The sequence below is a fragment of the Hirundo rustica genome, chromosome 22 (genome assembly GCF_015227805.2).
Source record: "Hirundo rustica isolate bHirRus1 chromosome 22, bHirRus1.pri.v3, whole genome shotgun sequence".
NCBI lineage: Eukaryota > Metazoa > Chordata > Aves > Passeriformes > Hirundinidae > Hirundo > Hirundo rustica.
In genome coordinates this window covers 3167806-3184867 of record NC_053471.1, presented here as the reverse complement: position 1 = coordinate 3184867, position 17062 = coordinate 3167806, and the positions used below count along the sequence as shown (strand labels likewise).

At 40.8% G+C, this 17062-nt stretch overlaps 1 protein-coding gene across 2 annotated transcripts in view; it reads right to left on the bottom strand.

Moving 5' to 3' along the window:
- The window catches only part of PRDM2 (PR/SET domain 2), a 63368-nt gene that overhangs the window by 28427 nt on the left and 17879 nt on the right, over positions 1-17062 (bottom strand). For both annotated transcript variants that reach the window (XR_005703864.1, XM_040084339.1), the window contains exon 6: positions 13029-13155. Coding sequence is in view for 1 of the 2 variants with exons in the window: in XM_040084339.1 (XP_039940273.1) it covers positions 13029-13155 (127 nt within the window). In the remaining variant the exon portion in view is untranslated. The remainder of the gene's footprint in view (positions 1-13028; positions 13156-17062) is intronic.

Sequence of the window (17062 nt, the reverse complement as noted above, 5' to 3'; positions counted from 1 at the left end):
TTCCCCCCACAAGCCAGAAAAAAGCTTTTAATTTTTATTACTTTGTCAGTGTAAGACAGATACGCCGTACTAGGAGAATTTCCCACTTTGGCTACAGATCATCCCAAGCATTGGTGGGCACGTACACATGAAAACCTCCACTTTCAGTACTGTGCCTTTCTAAAACTGAAAACCTTAGATGCAAAGTCAGCACATTTTTAATCATATTCCAGCAAGTCTAAGGGTGAAATTCAAGCCACAGATCCATTTTTGAAACAAACACCTCACTAAAAGGGATGTCAATTAAATGTGAATGGCTCCACGCACAGTATCATTAAGAGGCTCATTTCAACAATGCTGTCAGGTAGGCATGAAAACCTGCAGAAAAAGGCAAAATGTAAAAGCTTTTATTACCCTGTTTTCTTCAATCTGTCATCATTGTAAGTATTTGGTGGAGTCTACTTCTTGCAACACCATTATAAAGTTATCAGATACAACCAGTTTGTGTAGGCATAACTTCAGGTATCGTTAAGCAAATGAAACACTGAAATTTACATGAACTGTTTCACATTGTACAAAAACAATCACAACAGAATTTTAACCTCCAGCTCCTGAGAACCACAAGAATATTTCAGATCATGGCTCTGTACCATCAATCTGCCTAGACCTAATGTATTAAATAATATTGAAGCTGGAGAGGCAGAATACATACAGCTATATAGTACAGAAAAAATGGAAAATCTTGTGAATTATCTACAGATTATGGGCAAATGCAGTGAGCAAAGGTTTCTCTGTAATTTCTTCCAGCAGAACTTGCATCTCCTCTTCCATAAAGACACTTTCAAGCTTATCCAGTAGGAGCAGGAGAAAGAGAAATCCAAACTTCACAGCAGTTCTATTAATACCAAACTGCCTGTTGTATAAGCCTATTGCTACCCATTAACCATCTCTTCACTCATAAAGAGCACATTTTAATCACTGCATTTTCCAGCCACAACAGAAAAGAGGCAATGAAGTCTCACCTTGGGAAGGTGTTTCAGGACACCTGAAGACAGAGGTACATAGACCAAACTGTGCATGTGCATGAAACTATTTGTGCCAGGACTAAAAGCACCCTTTGCAGGAAAGAAATAGAGCCATGCACTGACAGAGACTGTTAACGTGACATTTGCATAACAGATGAACTTGTTGCCATGGAAAGCGCAAGAAAATTCTGAGCTGGGCTATTTAAAACACCAATTTCTGCAAATGTTTGGCAAAGTCTCCACTTTAACGATAGCGCTGAAGATCATGTTACTGTGTCTCACCACAAACTTCTGGAATTATGGTAGTCAGTACAAGAAATGTGAGGATGGCACCACAGGTGCACCATGCCAAGAGAAAGAAATAACCCAACAGTTTGCAAGGAGCAGAAGGGAATATTCTGCCATTACACGGAGTTTGTGAGAAAATTTGAAACTGTTCACAAATTTCAGATAAACAGATTTTTAAAAACTGGTGAAAAATCCTGAGTGGGAAGCCTGTGTTAAATGTGTGGTATTACACCAATCCCTACAAGCTGAACTGTGAGCTATCACCAGACTTTTTTATACAAGTTACATTTTGTAAATTAAATTATGTACCATAACTCTGTACCAAACAAGAGACAAAACCAGTTTACATTACCTGTCTGTCACAGTATGCCATCCACTCTTGCAGCATCTCATTCCAATCCCCAACACATTCTGCCTTCTGACTAACCTGAGTGCACATCCCAGGAAGTCTTAAATTTATAGACTATAAGACTTAATTATAATGACTTAAGTAGTACAGAATGTCACCCAACAATTACGGCACGGCAAACAAGGGTTTAATTCCATGCACTTTTAACCCACGCAAGATCTGTGATGGAACAATTAAGGATAAATAATTACATGTAGAGCTTTTATCCTAGCAAGATTTGAAAATGTTATTTCTGCCCTTATGCCAATATTTCTAACACAGTAGAAAGGGGACACAAGTATGTGACCAGACTCGCTCTAAACTTTCTCAATCACTCCAACTCCTGGTTTATTCCTGCCTCCCAGCCTGCCTAATCACACATCCTCCCCCCATCCACTACAAATTCCTAGCAAGTTGTTCCATGGCTGCCACAGCTCCCACAGCCAGCCCAGGACAGAAAACACGATGAACATTCTTCTCTGTACTTCTATTCCATGAGCTTTTGTTTTGCTAAGTATTAAGACAAAAGCAGCAGCAAAAGAAATGTCAGTTGGCACACACACTTTCCAGAAATAACTGTTCTCTATATTTAGCCAGTTTTTATATAAAGCTCAGTTAAAAATAGAGCACCCAAATTGTGTATTTAATGCAGAAAATGTCTAAATTTAAATCTCTGCTTTAACCAATCATAGCTTTTATCTAAGCCTAGAAAATGTTGCTTCTAGTCACTTAGAGCTTGCTTCAAAATGTTTGTGAAATGAAGTTACTCTTGGATAATTAGAAATACCATCTATTTTGACAGCAGCATTTACAAGGTAATGCAAATGAAAGCTCTCACACAACTATTTGTGTGAGATCAAAAACATCAAAAACATGTGGGGTTTTAGCTAAATTATCTTCAACAGTAACTACTTAGGCCTTTACCTGCCATATTATTCTGCTGTTTGAAAAACAGGTGTGTTCCAATTTAACAGCAGTCACACAAATAAGTGACATTTTAAAAAAAGAATAGAAAAAAGAGACTTTTGAGTCCACTGCAGACCCAAAAGCCCTTCTCACACAGCTGATCAAGGTGGCGTCTTGCTATCTAGAGCAATTTTGCCTCTCTATGCCAGACATGAAAAGCTGTCACTGCATGAAAAATCAAACCCAAACCACAGACCCAAACGTTTGCCCAGACAGGGGCGATGGCTTTGCTTGGAGAACACAGCTGTACAAAGGCTACAATTCCCAGGAAACAGGGCTGCCTTTGTGTCAAACAGGAGCCCTAGGATTACTGTAACAGGAGTCCCCACCGCTGAGGAAACAAGAGCAAAGCCTCTCACAGATGCAGGATCTGCACAGTGCTACCACCACACTAAAGCTCCCATGGATAAAATTAAACCCCTCAGAACTGCACAAGGCCACACTCAACATTTTCATTTACAGTCACTCAAATTTGTCCTGTTAGTCATTTTATTCAAATTTGTCATGTCATTTATGTTTAGCACATCTGCAGCATGTCACTTCTCAGAACTTTTTCTCCAACAAGTATTCCCAGCAAAATCACCCCTCTGTGTTTTACAATGTATTTCACCTGCTCTTGGATATCCATTTCCAAATTTCTTTCCTTTAACCTTATTATATTTCTTCAGTACAACCAACTACCTACTGGTAAATATGCAGTGTTTTTCCATCAGTCCCCATTAAAAATATTACAGTATCTTCTCAACTGGGTCTCCAGCCTAACAAAGAACATTAATTGTTAATAAGCAGTTCCTGCCAAAACATATATGCAGCATGAAAACTCTGCTTCTCTGTTATCTGTTAAATTTGCAGACTCATCTCCTTCCAGCTTCAGACAAATATAAAGTCATATTTCAGAAAAATCACACCATCCTTTACAGAAGTAGATAAATGAGGATAAATATTACCATGTAAACTCATCATTTTAATGTACAATATAGTCAACAAATAATTTTTATCTCCTGGGAAACTGTGGAAGATTTGCTTCACTTCCTTGGTGAAACAAAGTGCTTCATTCATTTCAGCCACAGCCCACTGATACTTTCTTAGAGAAATTCTTGTCAGCCTTCTCTGATAACATGAGATACACTGAATTATATTTCCAAAGGAACTGTAATCCTCCAGTTGCCCAATCAGTCCATTTCTCAAAAGGACTGTGCTACAGGACAATGGCAACAGTTGGTGCTCATGTTAACAAGACTGACAACAGAAGTTCTAAATTTATAATATGCCCCAAAGCAGACAAGAGCAAATTGCTATGTGCTTAATTTGTGAGACCAAGAAAGGTCACAGGCTCATGAAGTCCTTACAGGGAACAGCAACTTCTTCCGTTTTTCAAAGAGTGAAAACAAATCTCAGAGGACAAATGTACTTCTGCTCAGTTAACTGCTATGTGCAAGATGAAAGTCTAATTTGATCTAAATGGGTTAAAACTAGAAGTTCTTTGCACACACCTGTTTGTAGTATAAAACATCAACTAAAACAGACTCCAGAAATAAAATGCCACTGTAATGTAATTTGGACAATTTAATTTGCAGGTAAGGAACCAGAAAATAAAACCAGCTCTGGTATCTGAGCGGGGAGAGCAGAGAGTGACACCGAACAGTTCAGGATTTGAGAGCCATGAGCTAAGTTTCAGCACAAAGTCCACTTTGCTTTTGCAATTCCTGACAAGGGTCTGTAAGATCAGAAACACTGGACTTGCTGCTCTTTACCTACAACTTGAAAGGGAACACTTTGCAGGAAAAGTTCATTTTTTCCTCACTGCCCCTTGGTAAGACCTATTCCTTGGGAAAAGCCCAAGACAACAGTAAGACTTGGCTGAGGATGCAGCGATGGCAAAGGCAGGTGTTTGAATGTTCTGATCCCAGCCCTCAGCTCTCACTGCACTGAGCTGCTTTACACCACAGCTCACTATCTCCACAGTCTGCAGTTTTACTGGCAGCAACATATGGAACTTTGCATTGGACTCAGCCCTGAAAAATGGTGATGCCTGAGAAAATTTGCCCAAATTTCTATGAATCGAGTCACATTTACAAACACCAGGCCTTTCCCATTCAACAGTCAAATTGTTTCTGATGGGCTGCCAAACAAAATGAGATCTGTATCTGAGGAGACTCCAGTGAGGCATCTGGCTCTCAACAAGAGTTAGAATAATGTATAGCTGACTACTCATTTCCATGGCATTTTGCAGCAATAATAATCAAGATGATGGATTTTCAGCTATTATAATACTCTCACTAGAATAACTTTATGTCAATCAGCACATTAATAACAGTGCCTCTCTGAAGCTCTGCAGCATTCATCACAGTCAATCAAAAGCTCTCACAGAACTCTGATAACAAAGCGTATCAACAGAATTAACTCTTAAAAGCTGGTAAGCTCTTAAATGCTCAGAAAGCTTCATCTTAAATAACTCACAGGCACTGGTGATCCAAATAAATATTGTGATTTTCCAGGGGAAGAAGTGTATTAAAGGCAAGTAACTACTTCTAGAAAATTGTCAGACATTGCCTAATTTCTTAGCTACAAATGCTGAAATACCACTGAGTCTTGTTCCAATGACTGATAATAAACCCAAGCAGAAAGTCAGTCTGCTGTAACATTTCCTTGAGGAACTCAACACAGCAAGTGTAGGCTGGTGAGAATTCTTCAGAACAAAGTCATTCCTGTCAATCTGTGTAAGGCTCTTGGAAGGAATGACAAAATAAATTGGAAGGTTTGACAGACTGAAAAAAATAAATACACTCTAGTCTTACAAATGTTTTTGTTCATTTGAAAAATATACAAAATAGTTAATAAATAAAATATAGAATTTCTTTGCCATTTTGCAGGTTTGTAATGCAGTGATGAGAGAATCTTTAGAGAGCTGACAAACACAAGTTACCTTCTGAATGAGATCTCAATTAAAGAGCTCTCAGCACACACTCAAATGGAGTCTGCAATGTCTTCCATGAATAAACGAGCTAAACTTTGTGTGCACACTCCTGAAGTTTAGTTAAATCTGCTTGTTCACCACTGCATAATAAATTACATGGGGTATCTGTAGATAAACCCTTGGTATAAGACATTCCCTGTAAATAATGCAAGTAAAATAAATGGTCAATGCAAAATTATGGAAAATTGCAATAAAAAAAGTTCAGTACAGTCAAAGATACAACATTATTAATATTAATTCTGATCGAAGGGTTTATGAAAAGATGAGGCATAGAAACAAGAAATCCAGAGACAGGCAGTAGAAATGATTAAGAAGTACAGAAGGTTCTTATCACAAGAACTTAGAGCCTTCCCTAAATAAAAAGATGGCTCAAACAAGAGGCAAATAAGATAAGAATACACTGGAACTCAGTAACTGACTTTACCTTGCATCCACCATAAACCCCAGAGCGTCCAATTGGGAAACAAACACTGAAGTGAGAGATTGCACAGGAGGGTCAGGAATCCATAGAAAGAGCAACAGTGGCTGCTAAAGCCTTGACTCAATGTGAGGGAACACAAAGCAATTCAAGTCAGCCAGATTTAGTGAGATGTAAGGCAGTCAGTACCTCATTGATTTTGTTCTCTTATAGTTTATAAGCTACAGGACAACTCTAAATCACAAAATACCAGAAGGAATAAAAAACAAAAGTACTTGTTTCTCTCTGGAAAACAGAGTCTATTCTACTCTGCAGGAATTCATCCCCTTCCCATTTTGGAACAAATCCTCCAAATCAATCTCAAAGCTCTTCCCTAAAAGAACAATCACCAAATTTTCTCCACATCTTCTACACAATTCTATGAGTTTTAAAAAAAAGGTCTAAGAAAGTCTTAGGAAATCCCAATACAATAAAATATTTCTACAAGGAAACCAGTATTTCAATAGTAACTTAGTAACTTTAAACTTATTTTCAGGAAAATCAAAATAGTATTTACTAAGAAAGGAGGAGAATAATTTCCAAAGCAGTGGATTATTAAAAAAAAAAAAAAAAAGCAGTGAAATATCAAGCTGCTTTTCTTCCAGGTCAACTCCTCTTCAAAGTCAATCCTGATCAATTGGAAAAAAAAATTGATTAATAATAGAAAGCTGCCTAGTGCCTTATTTCACTTCCCACAGTGGATTATGTAACTGAGGACAGCATTAGCAAGTTTGCTGGGAAATGCCACAACTGTGGTCTAGATATATTTTACTTTTTTTAACTTGAGAAAAGCAGTCTAAGGAAGTGTGAGTAAAAATGCAAAAGTATGAAAAAAATACAGAACGCTTTAGATTCTGAGTTACCAAACAACCCAAGAATTTTAATTCTCATAGGTAACTACATGCATCTGCTTTAAGCAGAACTAAGTCAGTAGCTAGAAATATAACTTGTAACAACCATGACGGCCAGATTGTTATTTTAAGTGAAAGACAAAAACCCCACAGAGATAAAGTAACAGTGTGTGCAAGGTGCTTGCAGTACTTCCAAAAGTTTATACTTAGAAACACAGAGTTTAAGGGGCCAACACGAGCAATTCAGTGCTGAACTTTTAAATTTTCTTAAATACAGATAATTTGTTCTTTTATTCTTGAAATGTAGGCTTATTTTCTCCCATCCTTAAATCCACAGGCAGAAGCAAGGCTGGAATGAGTGATACCAATCGCACTCGGCCGTTCTGAAAGCACAAAGCAGCTGTCCTAGGAACTGGGGGCACTGCTGGAGAGGTGATGAGGGGAACTGAAAGTAATACAAATCTCCCTTTCAAAGGCCCCCATATATGGGGGTTATAAGAAAATTTGCACTGCTTAAAAGACCTCAAATGTATGAGTTACTCTCCAGACAGATGCTTCCATGAGAGGTACGATCCCAAATGCTGCTTCTGACCTGGGGTTGTACAAACCGTCCCGCAAACCAATGTGATCTGGGGAAATCAAAGTAAATTCCATTTTAAGACTTTGTTCCAGATGATCTTGATGACTTCTTCCTTCTTCCCTCATCTTTTCCCAGTTATTGGTTAGGAAATTTTGAAGCCTTGAGCTCTTACCTGAGTTTTTAATTAAGTTTATTGAAAATAGAGCTTAGATAACAATATAATTTCATTATATCCTTGCTACAAATGTACACCTTTCACATCCCTCTATAAGCTACATTCCACCTCATACACGACCATTTTTCTCATAAGTTCTTTTCTGTTTAGAAACAAACTTTTAAACTTAGTCCAAGTGCAAACCCAATAAATTTGTGTAACTTAAAACCCAGACAATCAGGGCATCATTTGACCGTGACTTCCATTTGGGATGACATCCAGATGGCAATCCAAGGCCTACCTTTTATAAACATTATGCATATTTATGGCACTCCCAAGTACAGCTAATGCTTTGGAACTACATGAGAATGCCTAAGAAATTATTAACAAAAAAGGAAAAACCTCAAGGATTTCTACTATCACAGAATTTAACTTGCTTATTTCGTCCCTATGTTTTCCTGTTCCCAAGCAGCAATTTGACACCCTTTCAGCAACAGTCACGCTTTCAGACAAGAGAAAAAACAGTGTAACTTTCAGCATGACAGAGTTTATTTAGATGTGGGAAGCAGAAGCCTGAAGTTGCACTTTGCATCCAGCCCGATATAAACCAAGGCACAATAATTATTTGTAACAGCCAATAACTGATTCTTAATTCACCCACCTTCATCTCACACTGCCTCTGGGCCAGTGTTAGTTATTACAAGTATCCCTACAGCTCATGTTCTGCCTGAAACCAGGTAAAAACTATGGGAAGCAGCAACATTAGCAATAGAACCATTGAAGTTAACAAAGCTTTAAAAGATTTATTAGCAACGGTTTGAGGTTTTAAAACCATACTGAACAATCACCAGGGGCTGTCCACAACACAGGTGACCCTGACGCAGGTGCTTTGCCTGCACTACAATAGAGAAATATTTTAGCAGTTGACACAAGTGTGGCTGAGAGATCCTTTGGTTTCACAATCCACTCCAGCTGCATTATGTAGCACATTTTACTGGAAGAATTAAAGACTTTTCCCCCTCCTTCCAGTGCAGCTCCCAGAGAGGCACCCCCAGCACTCACTGAGGAGCCCCAGGCCTGCCTGATATGAGGGGAGCACAGCGAGGGCCAGAGCAGCTCCAGAGAGAAACAGGCATGGGAAAGAGAAAACACTGTCCTCTCCTCTCCCAAAAAAGGCTGTTTTAGAGGCATTGCTTCCAAGCACGTTGCAGGGCAAGCTTTCATCCTGAGTAACATCAGTATCTTTCTTCCTTCAAAACCAGACTTTTGATCTGCCACATAATCCGTAACAAAAATGAGATTTTAGCCTTGTTTGATCACACTTTGGAGCCTCTGCAGCACCTTAAAGCAGATTACAGCCTGATAAAAACACTGGATATCTTTATGTACGATCATCTATTGAATGACCATACTTTCTTAAAAAATATATATATGTTTTAGTTACTGAAAATTACTTTTTTTCAGAAAGACTGAGTCTGAATCCAGAGGCTTTCATGTGTTCTTTCTGAAGGAAACATAGAGTGTGTCAATGTTAGTGCTGATTGCTACACATTATTCCCTATCACTGCTACAAATTATTCCTGTCCCATGCAAGGAAGAAACCCCGAATGAGACAAAAAAAAAATTTCCACACCACTTCTCTCAAGGACTCATGAACCCAACCAACAAAGTGAATCCAAGCTGTTCTCTTTTTAATTTCCTTAGAACAAGAATTAATAGAAGATCTTTTGCTAATGCATTTGATTGAGCAAATTTTCCTACAAGACTGGCAAGGCAGCACATTAACGACAACCTGGGAAACAAAAAAAAAAAAAAAAAAAAGAAATTTCAGAAAATGCAAAAGGAACAAAAAATCCCTAATCTCAGCTATTGCTGGCCATGCACTGGCAGCTGCTGGCTGTGAACTGTGTAGTTAAGGAAGCGATTATCTTGGCTCTGATAAGAATCTGTGATGGTACCCACTTCCACCAGGTTTTCCTTTTTGGGGTGTTGCATTCCCACTCCTCTTGATACCTTGTTATCCTACTAAATTTCTTTCTAAGTCTCAAATGCACCTTAGGAACATTACACAGTGTTCCAATGCATGAAAATAAATCAGCAATAACTGCCTTTTCCCTCCAGGACTCCTGAGTTGCTGTGCATGGTAGCAGGAAGATGTAGAGGATTTATTCCAGCTAAGAAAAGCTATAGCCAAGGCAGGCAGGAGCCATCAAACACCAACACCTGGGGACTATAAAACAGTTTAAATGCAGAACACAAAACAAAAAATATCAGGAGGGAGATGGGGACCTGGTAGAAATGCCAGCTGCCATCCTAGATACACTCTAAAGGAGATTATGGACCTTGTGTCAGGGATCACTGGCAAACAGGGCAGCTCAAGGTCAGGGCAAGCAGTGTGGACTTTGTGTGTGCCCAGCTCCTGGCTCACCCACACCTCACAACTTCAGGGTGTTCTGCCTCTTCTGGTAACTCAGTCTGACTTACAGCTCGAGAGGATTTCATCATTCATTCAGAGAGAGGATTCCTCCTGCAACATGAACATGCCACAGCAATGAAAGCCTTGATCGACTCACTGGGCAAAACAACCCATTTTTAATACCTAGGAAATGGTGACCTCTGATCTCTTAAGAGTTCATTACAGAGATGGCAGGAACAAGGTTATGTGTCAAATAATAAACATCTTAATTGTTCAAGCATAAGATGCATGAAAAATTCAAAAGGATAATTGTTTTACTGAAAATGGAATAATTATGAGTTTTATCTAATAATTGCATGGTCTGTATCACTAAATCATAACACACCTCTCAAATAATGTCTTATCTAGTCATTCCTAAGTTATTAAACTGTCACTTTACTTTTCTGGAAGATGTGTTCCTAAAGGATACACACATTCACAGCTGTTAGAATTTAGCAGTTCTTACTTGGTTATATTTTATTCTCAATGTGTAAGACAACATAGACCAAAATAAAATTAAAAAAAAAATATCGATCTGTTTAGGTCACTAATGAATTCAAATTTCACAACCCTCTGGAGGAGCTCTCTACAATATTTAATTCAAATATTACCTTATACTGACTCCCAATTTTTCACGTGCATAAAGTTAATTCAAAAAAATCTTTCTCCTCCCATCCCTTTGCATCATATAACTAGAACTATTTCTTTTTAAATTAATTACTTTTCAATCACATTCATCATAATTTCCTTCATTTCCCCAAACCCCTAAAGTCTAGGGTTAAGAAGCTTCCCCATCCAAGGACACAGCTGAATCTACAAAAGCCGGGATATGAGTAGAAACCATTCTGGAACCCTCACTGCAGCTACTGCTACCAAATCTGCAGGAGAAAAGTTTATATTTCTTGTAAAAAGATTGCTGTGAAATGCAAATATAAGCAGATGTTACTACAAACACTAAAATACCTGAGAGTAAACGCAGGGTAAAAAAAAAAATTCCAGTGAAACCTGTGAAAAACTGAACTATAAAAATTCAAAATATCCAATGAATTGCCTTACCATTTTACAGCTGAACTTTAATATAACAATTCAAATCAATTAAACACTAAGAATTTGGACTTTCTGCTTCATGAGACTAGAGTATATCTCCATAAATATATTATTCTTGGTTATTCTCAAATATTTCATCAATATTGTGCTTGGAGTTGGTTTTTGGTGAGTTGATTTTTATTCAATAATTGTGAGCCTTGGTAAGGAGTTTGTGTTTATAAAAAGGGTGAAGAGATACCTAATTATAGAATCTGTAGAATCCATAACAGTTTAGAGATGAAACCTACAAAAGAGCACAAAATCAAAACCCAGAAAACAAATTAGCTTTACTGGTATTTTTACCTATAACTTCATGAATGCAAATCAAACTTCTATGCCATGAAAAATTACCTTAGAATTATTCTGTCTGGCTTTTCTGATTTATCATATAATCAAATTCCTGCAGGTTGTTTTTCTAGACTTTCAGGTAAATCATAGGCACACAAATTCCATGGGCTAAGATAATGCAGATTTAGGAAAAAAACATAATACAGCCTGTAATTTACCAGGTGCTGCTCATATATGTGCTAAATATGCTTTTCCTTATAAAATAAAACTCAGTGCTTGAATTTCAGTTTGTATTTGCTTTACCTATGAAATACTATTCAAAGTAATTGTGTTGCACTACAGTCCTCCATCGTCAATCTCAAATAAAAAACTTACACAATAACTGTTTTCAATATTTGACCTTGTTTCCAATGTGAGTCCCAGTCAACTGTACTACCTGTAAGATCAGGCCTGACATTTTACATTTAAAATTATATTGATGCTTCTTAAAATATTATTTTTCTTCGGTTCATTTTTAACCTCCAGAGGATACCAAATATGTACATACACATTTCCAGGCAAGAGGAACTGATACATCCGTGCTACAACTGGGAATATTTCGCTTTTATATCTACTCCCTGTAACTAAAGGCTTTATTGTGAATTTGGCCTAAAACGTTAGGCAAAATGTCAGTTATGTAAGGCCACGCGTGGAGGCACACGCACTCTAAAAAACCCTCCTGCTGAATTAGTCACGGAAAAAATAATGGATGTCTGGTCTGCCATACATATTCACAGAGGGAATAATGCGTTTATACCACCCGACACTCCGTCCCACCCTCCCTCCCCGGCCGGAGTCAGCCAGGAGCAGCCATTCCCACCGCCTGCGAAATTCCATAACCAACATATCGGCCTAGAAACAACAAGAAATTAAAATCCGCAGGGAAATAACAGGAGCGGAATTCTTCATTCGGCTCCACTGACGTACCCCCGACCCCGCGCTCAGCCTCCCCTTCCCGAAGGATCCCGGCGAACCGGGGCTCGGCTCCCCCTTCTCCACAGCGCGATCGCGGCGGCCCCGGGCTCCGCTCCCGCTTCCCAAGGAGAGATTGAGGCAACCGTGGGCTCAGCAGCCTCCTCTTCCCCGGGAGGGATCGCGACGGCCCCGAGCTCAGCTCCCTTTCCCAAGGAGGGATCGCGATGGCCCCGGGCTCAGCTCCCTTTCCCACGGAGGGATCGGGGCGGCCCCGAGCTCAGCTCCCTTTCCCAAGGAGGGCTCGCGGCTGCCGCGGGCTCGGTCCCCGCCCCACGCGGGATCGCTGTGGCTGCCGCGGCCCCGCGTGTCCTGCCGGCGGAGCCGGACATTCCCCCTTCCCGCGCCGCTCCCGCCGCCTCTCCCAACTTTTCCACCCACAACTTCCACGTTCCGCCCGCGGCGCCGCCGGCCGGGCCGGGCCCTGCCCTCCCTCCTCCTCTCCCGGGCTGCGGAAGGTCACGGCGGCCGCAGGCCGGGCTGCCCCGCGCGCGGGCGGCGGCGGGGCCGGTCCGGTCCGTACCTCTGCGGGCCTTCGGGGAGTGCCGGCGGCTGCGGGCGCTCGCTCGCTCCTCCTCGATCGCGGCCGCTATCGCCGGGTCGTCCTCGCCATTGTACCACACCAACAGCTCCTCGCCCGCCGCGATTGGCTGCCGGGACACAACACAGGGCGCGCGGCCAATCAGCGCGCGCGTTGTTGGCGGGGCGGGGAGCGGCCGCGGCGGCGCCCACGGCGCTGCCCCCGCCGAGCCTCGAGGGCGCCGGCCCGTGCGCCCCCTGCCGGCCGGAGGGCGCAGCGCCGAGCGCGCCCCGCCCCGCCCCCGAACCGCGCTGGACACACACAGAACAGCAGGGAAACACCCCGAAATACCCCGAAAACACCCTAAAAATACCCCCAAAACACCCCCAAAACAACCCAAAACCAACCCCAAAGCCACCCCAAAAACCTCTTCACGGATTTTAACATACACACACACACACAGCCGCACACAGAACAGCAGGGAAACACCCCGAAATACCCCGAAAACACCCTAAAAATACCCCCAAAACACCCCCAAAATAACCCAAAACCAACCCCAAACCCACCCCAAAAACCTCTTCACGGATTTTAACATACACACACACACAGCCGCACACAGAACAGCAGGGAAACACCCCGAAATACCCCGAAAACACCCTAAAAATACCCCCAAAACAACCCCAAAGCCACCCCAAAAACCTCTTCACGGATTTTAACATACACACACACACACAGCCGCACACAGAACAGCAGCGAAACACCCAAAACCACCCCGAAAATACCCCCAAACCACCCCCAAAAACCTCCTAACGGATAGTAACATACACACATATGACAGCAGAGAAACAGCCCGAAAACACCCCAAAACGGATTGTAACATACACACACAGAGCCACACACAGAACAACACTGAAACACCCTGAAAACACCCCAAAACAAGCCCAAAACCTCCTCACAGATGGTAACATACACACAGAATAGCACCGGAACACCCCCAAAACCCCCTCATGGATTCTCACACACACACACAGAGAACAGCACCAAAGCACCCCAAAAGAAACCCAAAAACCTCCTCAGAGACTGTAACACACACACACACCAAAAAATACTTTAAAAAAATCACCCCCCCAAATTCACAAGAAAACACAGAAAAAACCCCAGAAAAGTGACAAGTAAAGACCAAAGACCAGAAAAAGACCAAAATAAAATATAACCCCTAAAAATGGCAAATATAAGGGACAGAAAGAAAACCACAAAAAAAGACAAAATCAGAAAAAAATTACTAAAACACAAAAAAACCCCAAAAGCCACAGGGAAAAAAAAAAAAAAGGTCAGAAAAATCATGGAATGTTAAGGGGTTGGAAGGGACCTTAAAGCCCATCCAGTTCCATCCCCTGCCATGGCAGGGACACTTTCCACTATCCCAGGGTGCTCCAAGCCCTGTCCAACCTGGCCTTGGGCACCTCCAGGGATGGGGCAGCCACAAATTCTCTGGGCACCCTGTGCCAGGGCATCACCACCCTCACAAGGAAGAATCTTTTATCATCAAACCTAAATTTCCCCTCTTTCTATTTGCATCCATTGCTCCTTGGCCCACCACTACAGTTCCTGACAATATCAATACAGTTATAGTTAATATTAATATAGTTACATAGTTAATTATTAATACAGTCCTGGTATTAATAATTTATACACAGCTGTTGTTGTTGTTATTATTATTATTATTATTGGCATGAACCTTCCAGCTGTAATGTTCCAAATTGTGGTCTGCCTCAAATAGTGACACTGATTTAAATCCCAGAGCTCATTTCTATGGATATTCACTGTTAATTCTTTTCAGAGAGAAGCCAGGTTGGGACAAACATACCTAGTTTATACAAAGCATTAAATAACATTAATTAATTATAACATAATAGTAAGTTACTGTTCAGGCAGCAACTACAGCTGGGATCTGGAACAAAATCCAAAGATCCAGGAAAAGATTTTCACAGTGGGTTAGTTAACAGGAATACAGATAATTAAAAGATATTTAATAAATCTATTTTATCACAAAAATCAAAGATTTGCTTGCCATTCCAAATTGATTATTTCTATCCTTTTTAATTAATTTTTTAAAAAATCAGCCTAACTTAGTCAAATGGGCACCACTGCAAATGCTACTCATACTCCCAGCACTGCCAAGAACAGAAACTCTATTGATCAGTTCATTTCACATGCTCCTTAAAACATCAGACTCAAACTAGTAAGTCCCCAAGTTGGCAAACTAAAGATTTTAACTTACTTTTTAAATCTTCCTCATTGTTTCTCCATTTCCTGAAGCATTTTACCCAAAAACCAAGAAAATTTTAAATGCCTTGACCTTAATTCCCCTCTTTCAGGGCTTCATCAACATGGGGCTGGTGGAGACCAGATCCCATTTTTGGTGATTGCATCCGAGCAAAGGGTGTCCTCAGACTATTATTTCCAGTTTGAAGCCAAAGGGAAACTTTGTACCAAGAAGAAAAGTAGGATTTCTTTCTTCTACAGCCCAGGTTTTTTTTTTTTAATTATCATCATACTCCAGACACTGGAACAACAAGAGCTGCAAGATCCCAGCAACTAAGAGAAAAGTTATAAGCAAAGCCTATGGCTTGGCTTCCTTGAGTTCCAGAGGCCTGATAGGATAAATAGCGGCAAAGTTATTTGCATGGCCTTGGAGCTGGTGAGCAGCAAGGAATGTAGCAGAGTTGTCTGATGCAAAAAACCCCTCCTTATCATCTAAAAAATATACAAAGGCAGAGCAAAGATCTGGCTGAGGTTTCAGGCAATGCAAACAGCGGGTGGTAACGAGCACGTAACCTGCTGGCTGCATGGCTGGAGCTAACGTTCAACTCGATGAATTTAGTTCTATTGTGACTGCTCTAGAATCTAAATTAAGCCCTCTAACCTTGTGCTTCTAAAATGAGATGCAGCAGCAGCAGCTTCAAAACCAGACAACTAAAGCTGCTCCCTCAGTAGCAATATGAGAGGACTACACTGAGCAAGTGCCACTTGTACCACCACTGCTCCTCGTGACACCCCCAAGTAACAACTCCAAAACCCAACCTCCTCCAAACTACTCCCTACAGATCCTTGGTGTAGCAGTGTCAGGCTGGGACAGCCTGGCTAAAAAAGGTATGAATTTTGGGAAGTCTCATTAGGTTAATAATTCCCACACGGGTTTTTTGTGCTTTTTGTTTTAATTGCAACATTTAACTGTCCTTAATCTGGGTATTTTCTGTTCAAAAGGCTTATGGTAAGTTCAAAATTTGTTATTTTCAAGAGTAATATCCAACAAGTTATCAACCTAACCTAAGAGGTTCTAGCATAGATTGCCTAAAAATCAATTAATTGTGCATGTTGAAGCACTCTGATGTGTCTTGTACAATCTGAGACAGGCATTTGCCTGCCTGACCTCATCAGAGTAGATTTTCCACACTCATCAGAGCAGCTATTTTTCACCGGCCACTGCATTTTACTGTGATATTGTGCTTCTGCACCTGGGTGTGGCCTCATCTCACCAAACACAACCAAAGTGAACAGTCTGACATTTACTTGTGTGAATCTTTCACACTTTATAACCCAACGTTATGTTGCTCTCTCCTGTGTAACAGGGAGGATCTTGAGGTACTACAAACCTGTTGGGCAAAACAGTCTTCCACAAGCAAATTAATCTCATTTTAATCAGGGACAGTTTCATAGTCAAGCTTCTTCAGAACCCTTTTTGAAACTGAGTTTCCACTGTATTTTACTTTTTCTATAGTTCAAGTTTTGTCCTGTGTGCAGAAAAACACTACACAGCGAGCTCCTCTCATGAGCAGAGGCAGGAAGAGCTGGAACTACATGAAGAATTTAAGCTGTTCCCCTGCAATATCACAGCTCTCACACAGGCATCCTGGGGAAAGCAGATGCAAAGCAGCTTACAAATACCCTCAGCCCTTCAGTAAAGATGAGAAGATGGAAGGGAAAACCATTTGCTTGTGCTCACTCACGAGTTCTATTCTATTCTATAACTATTC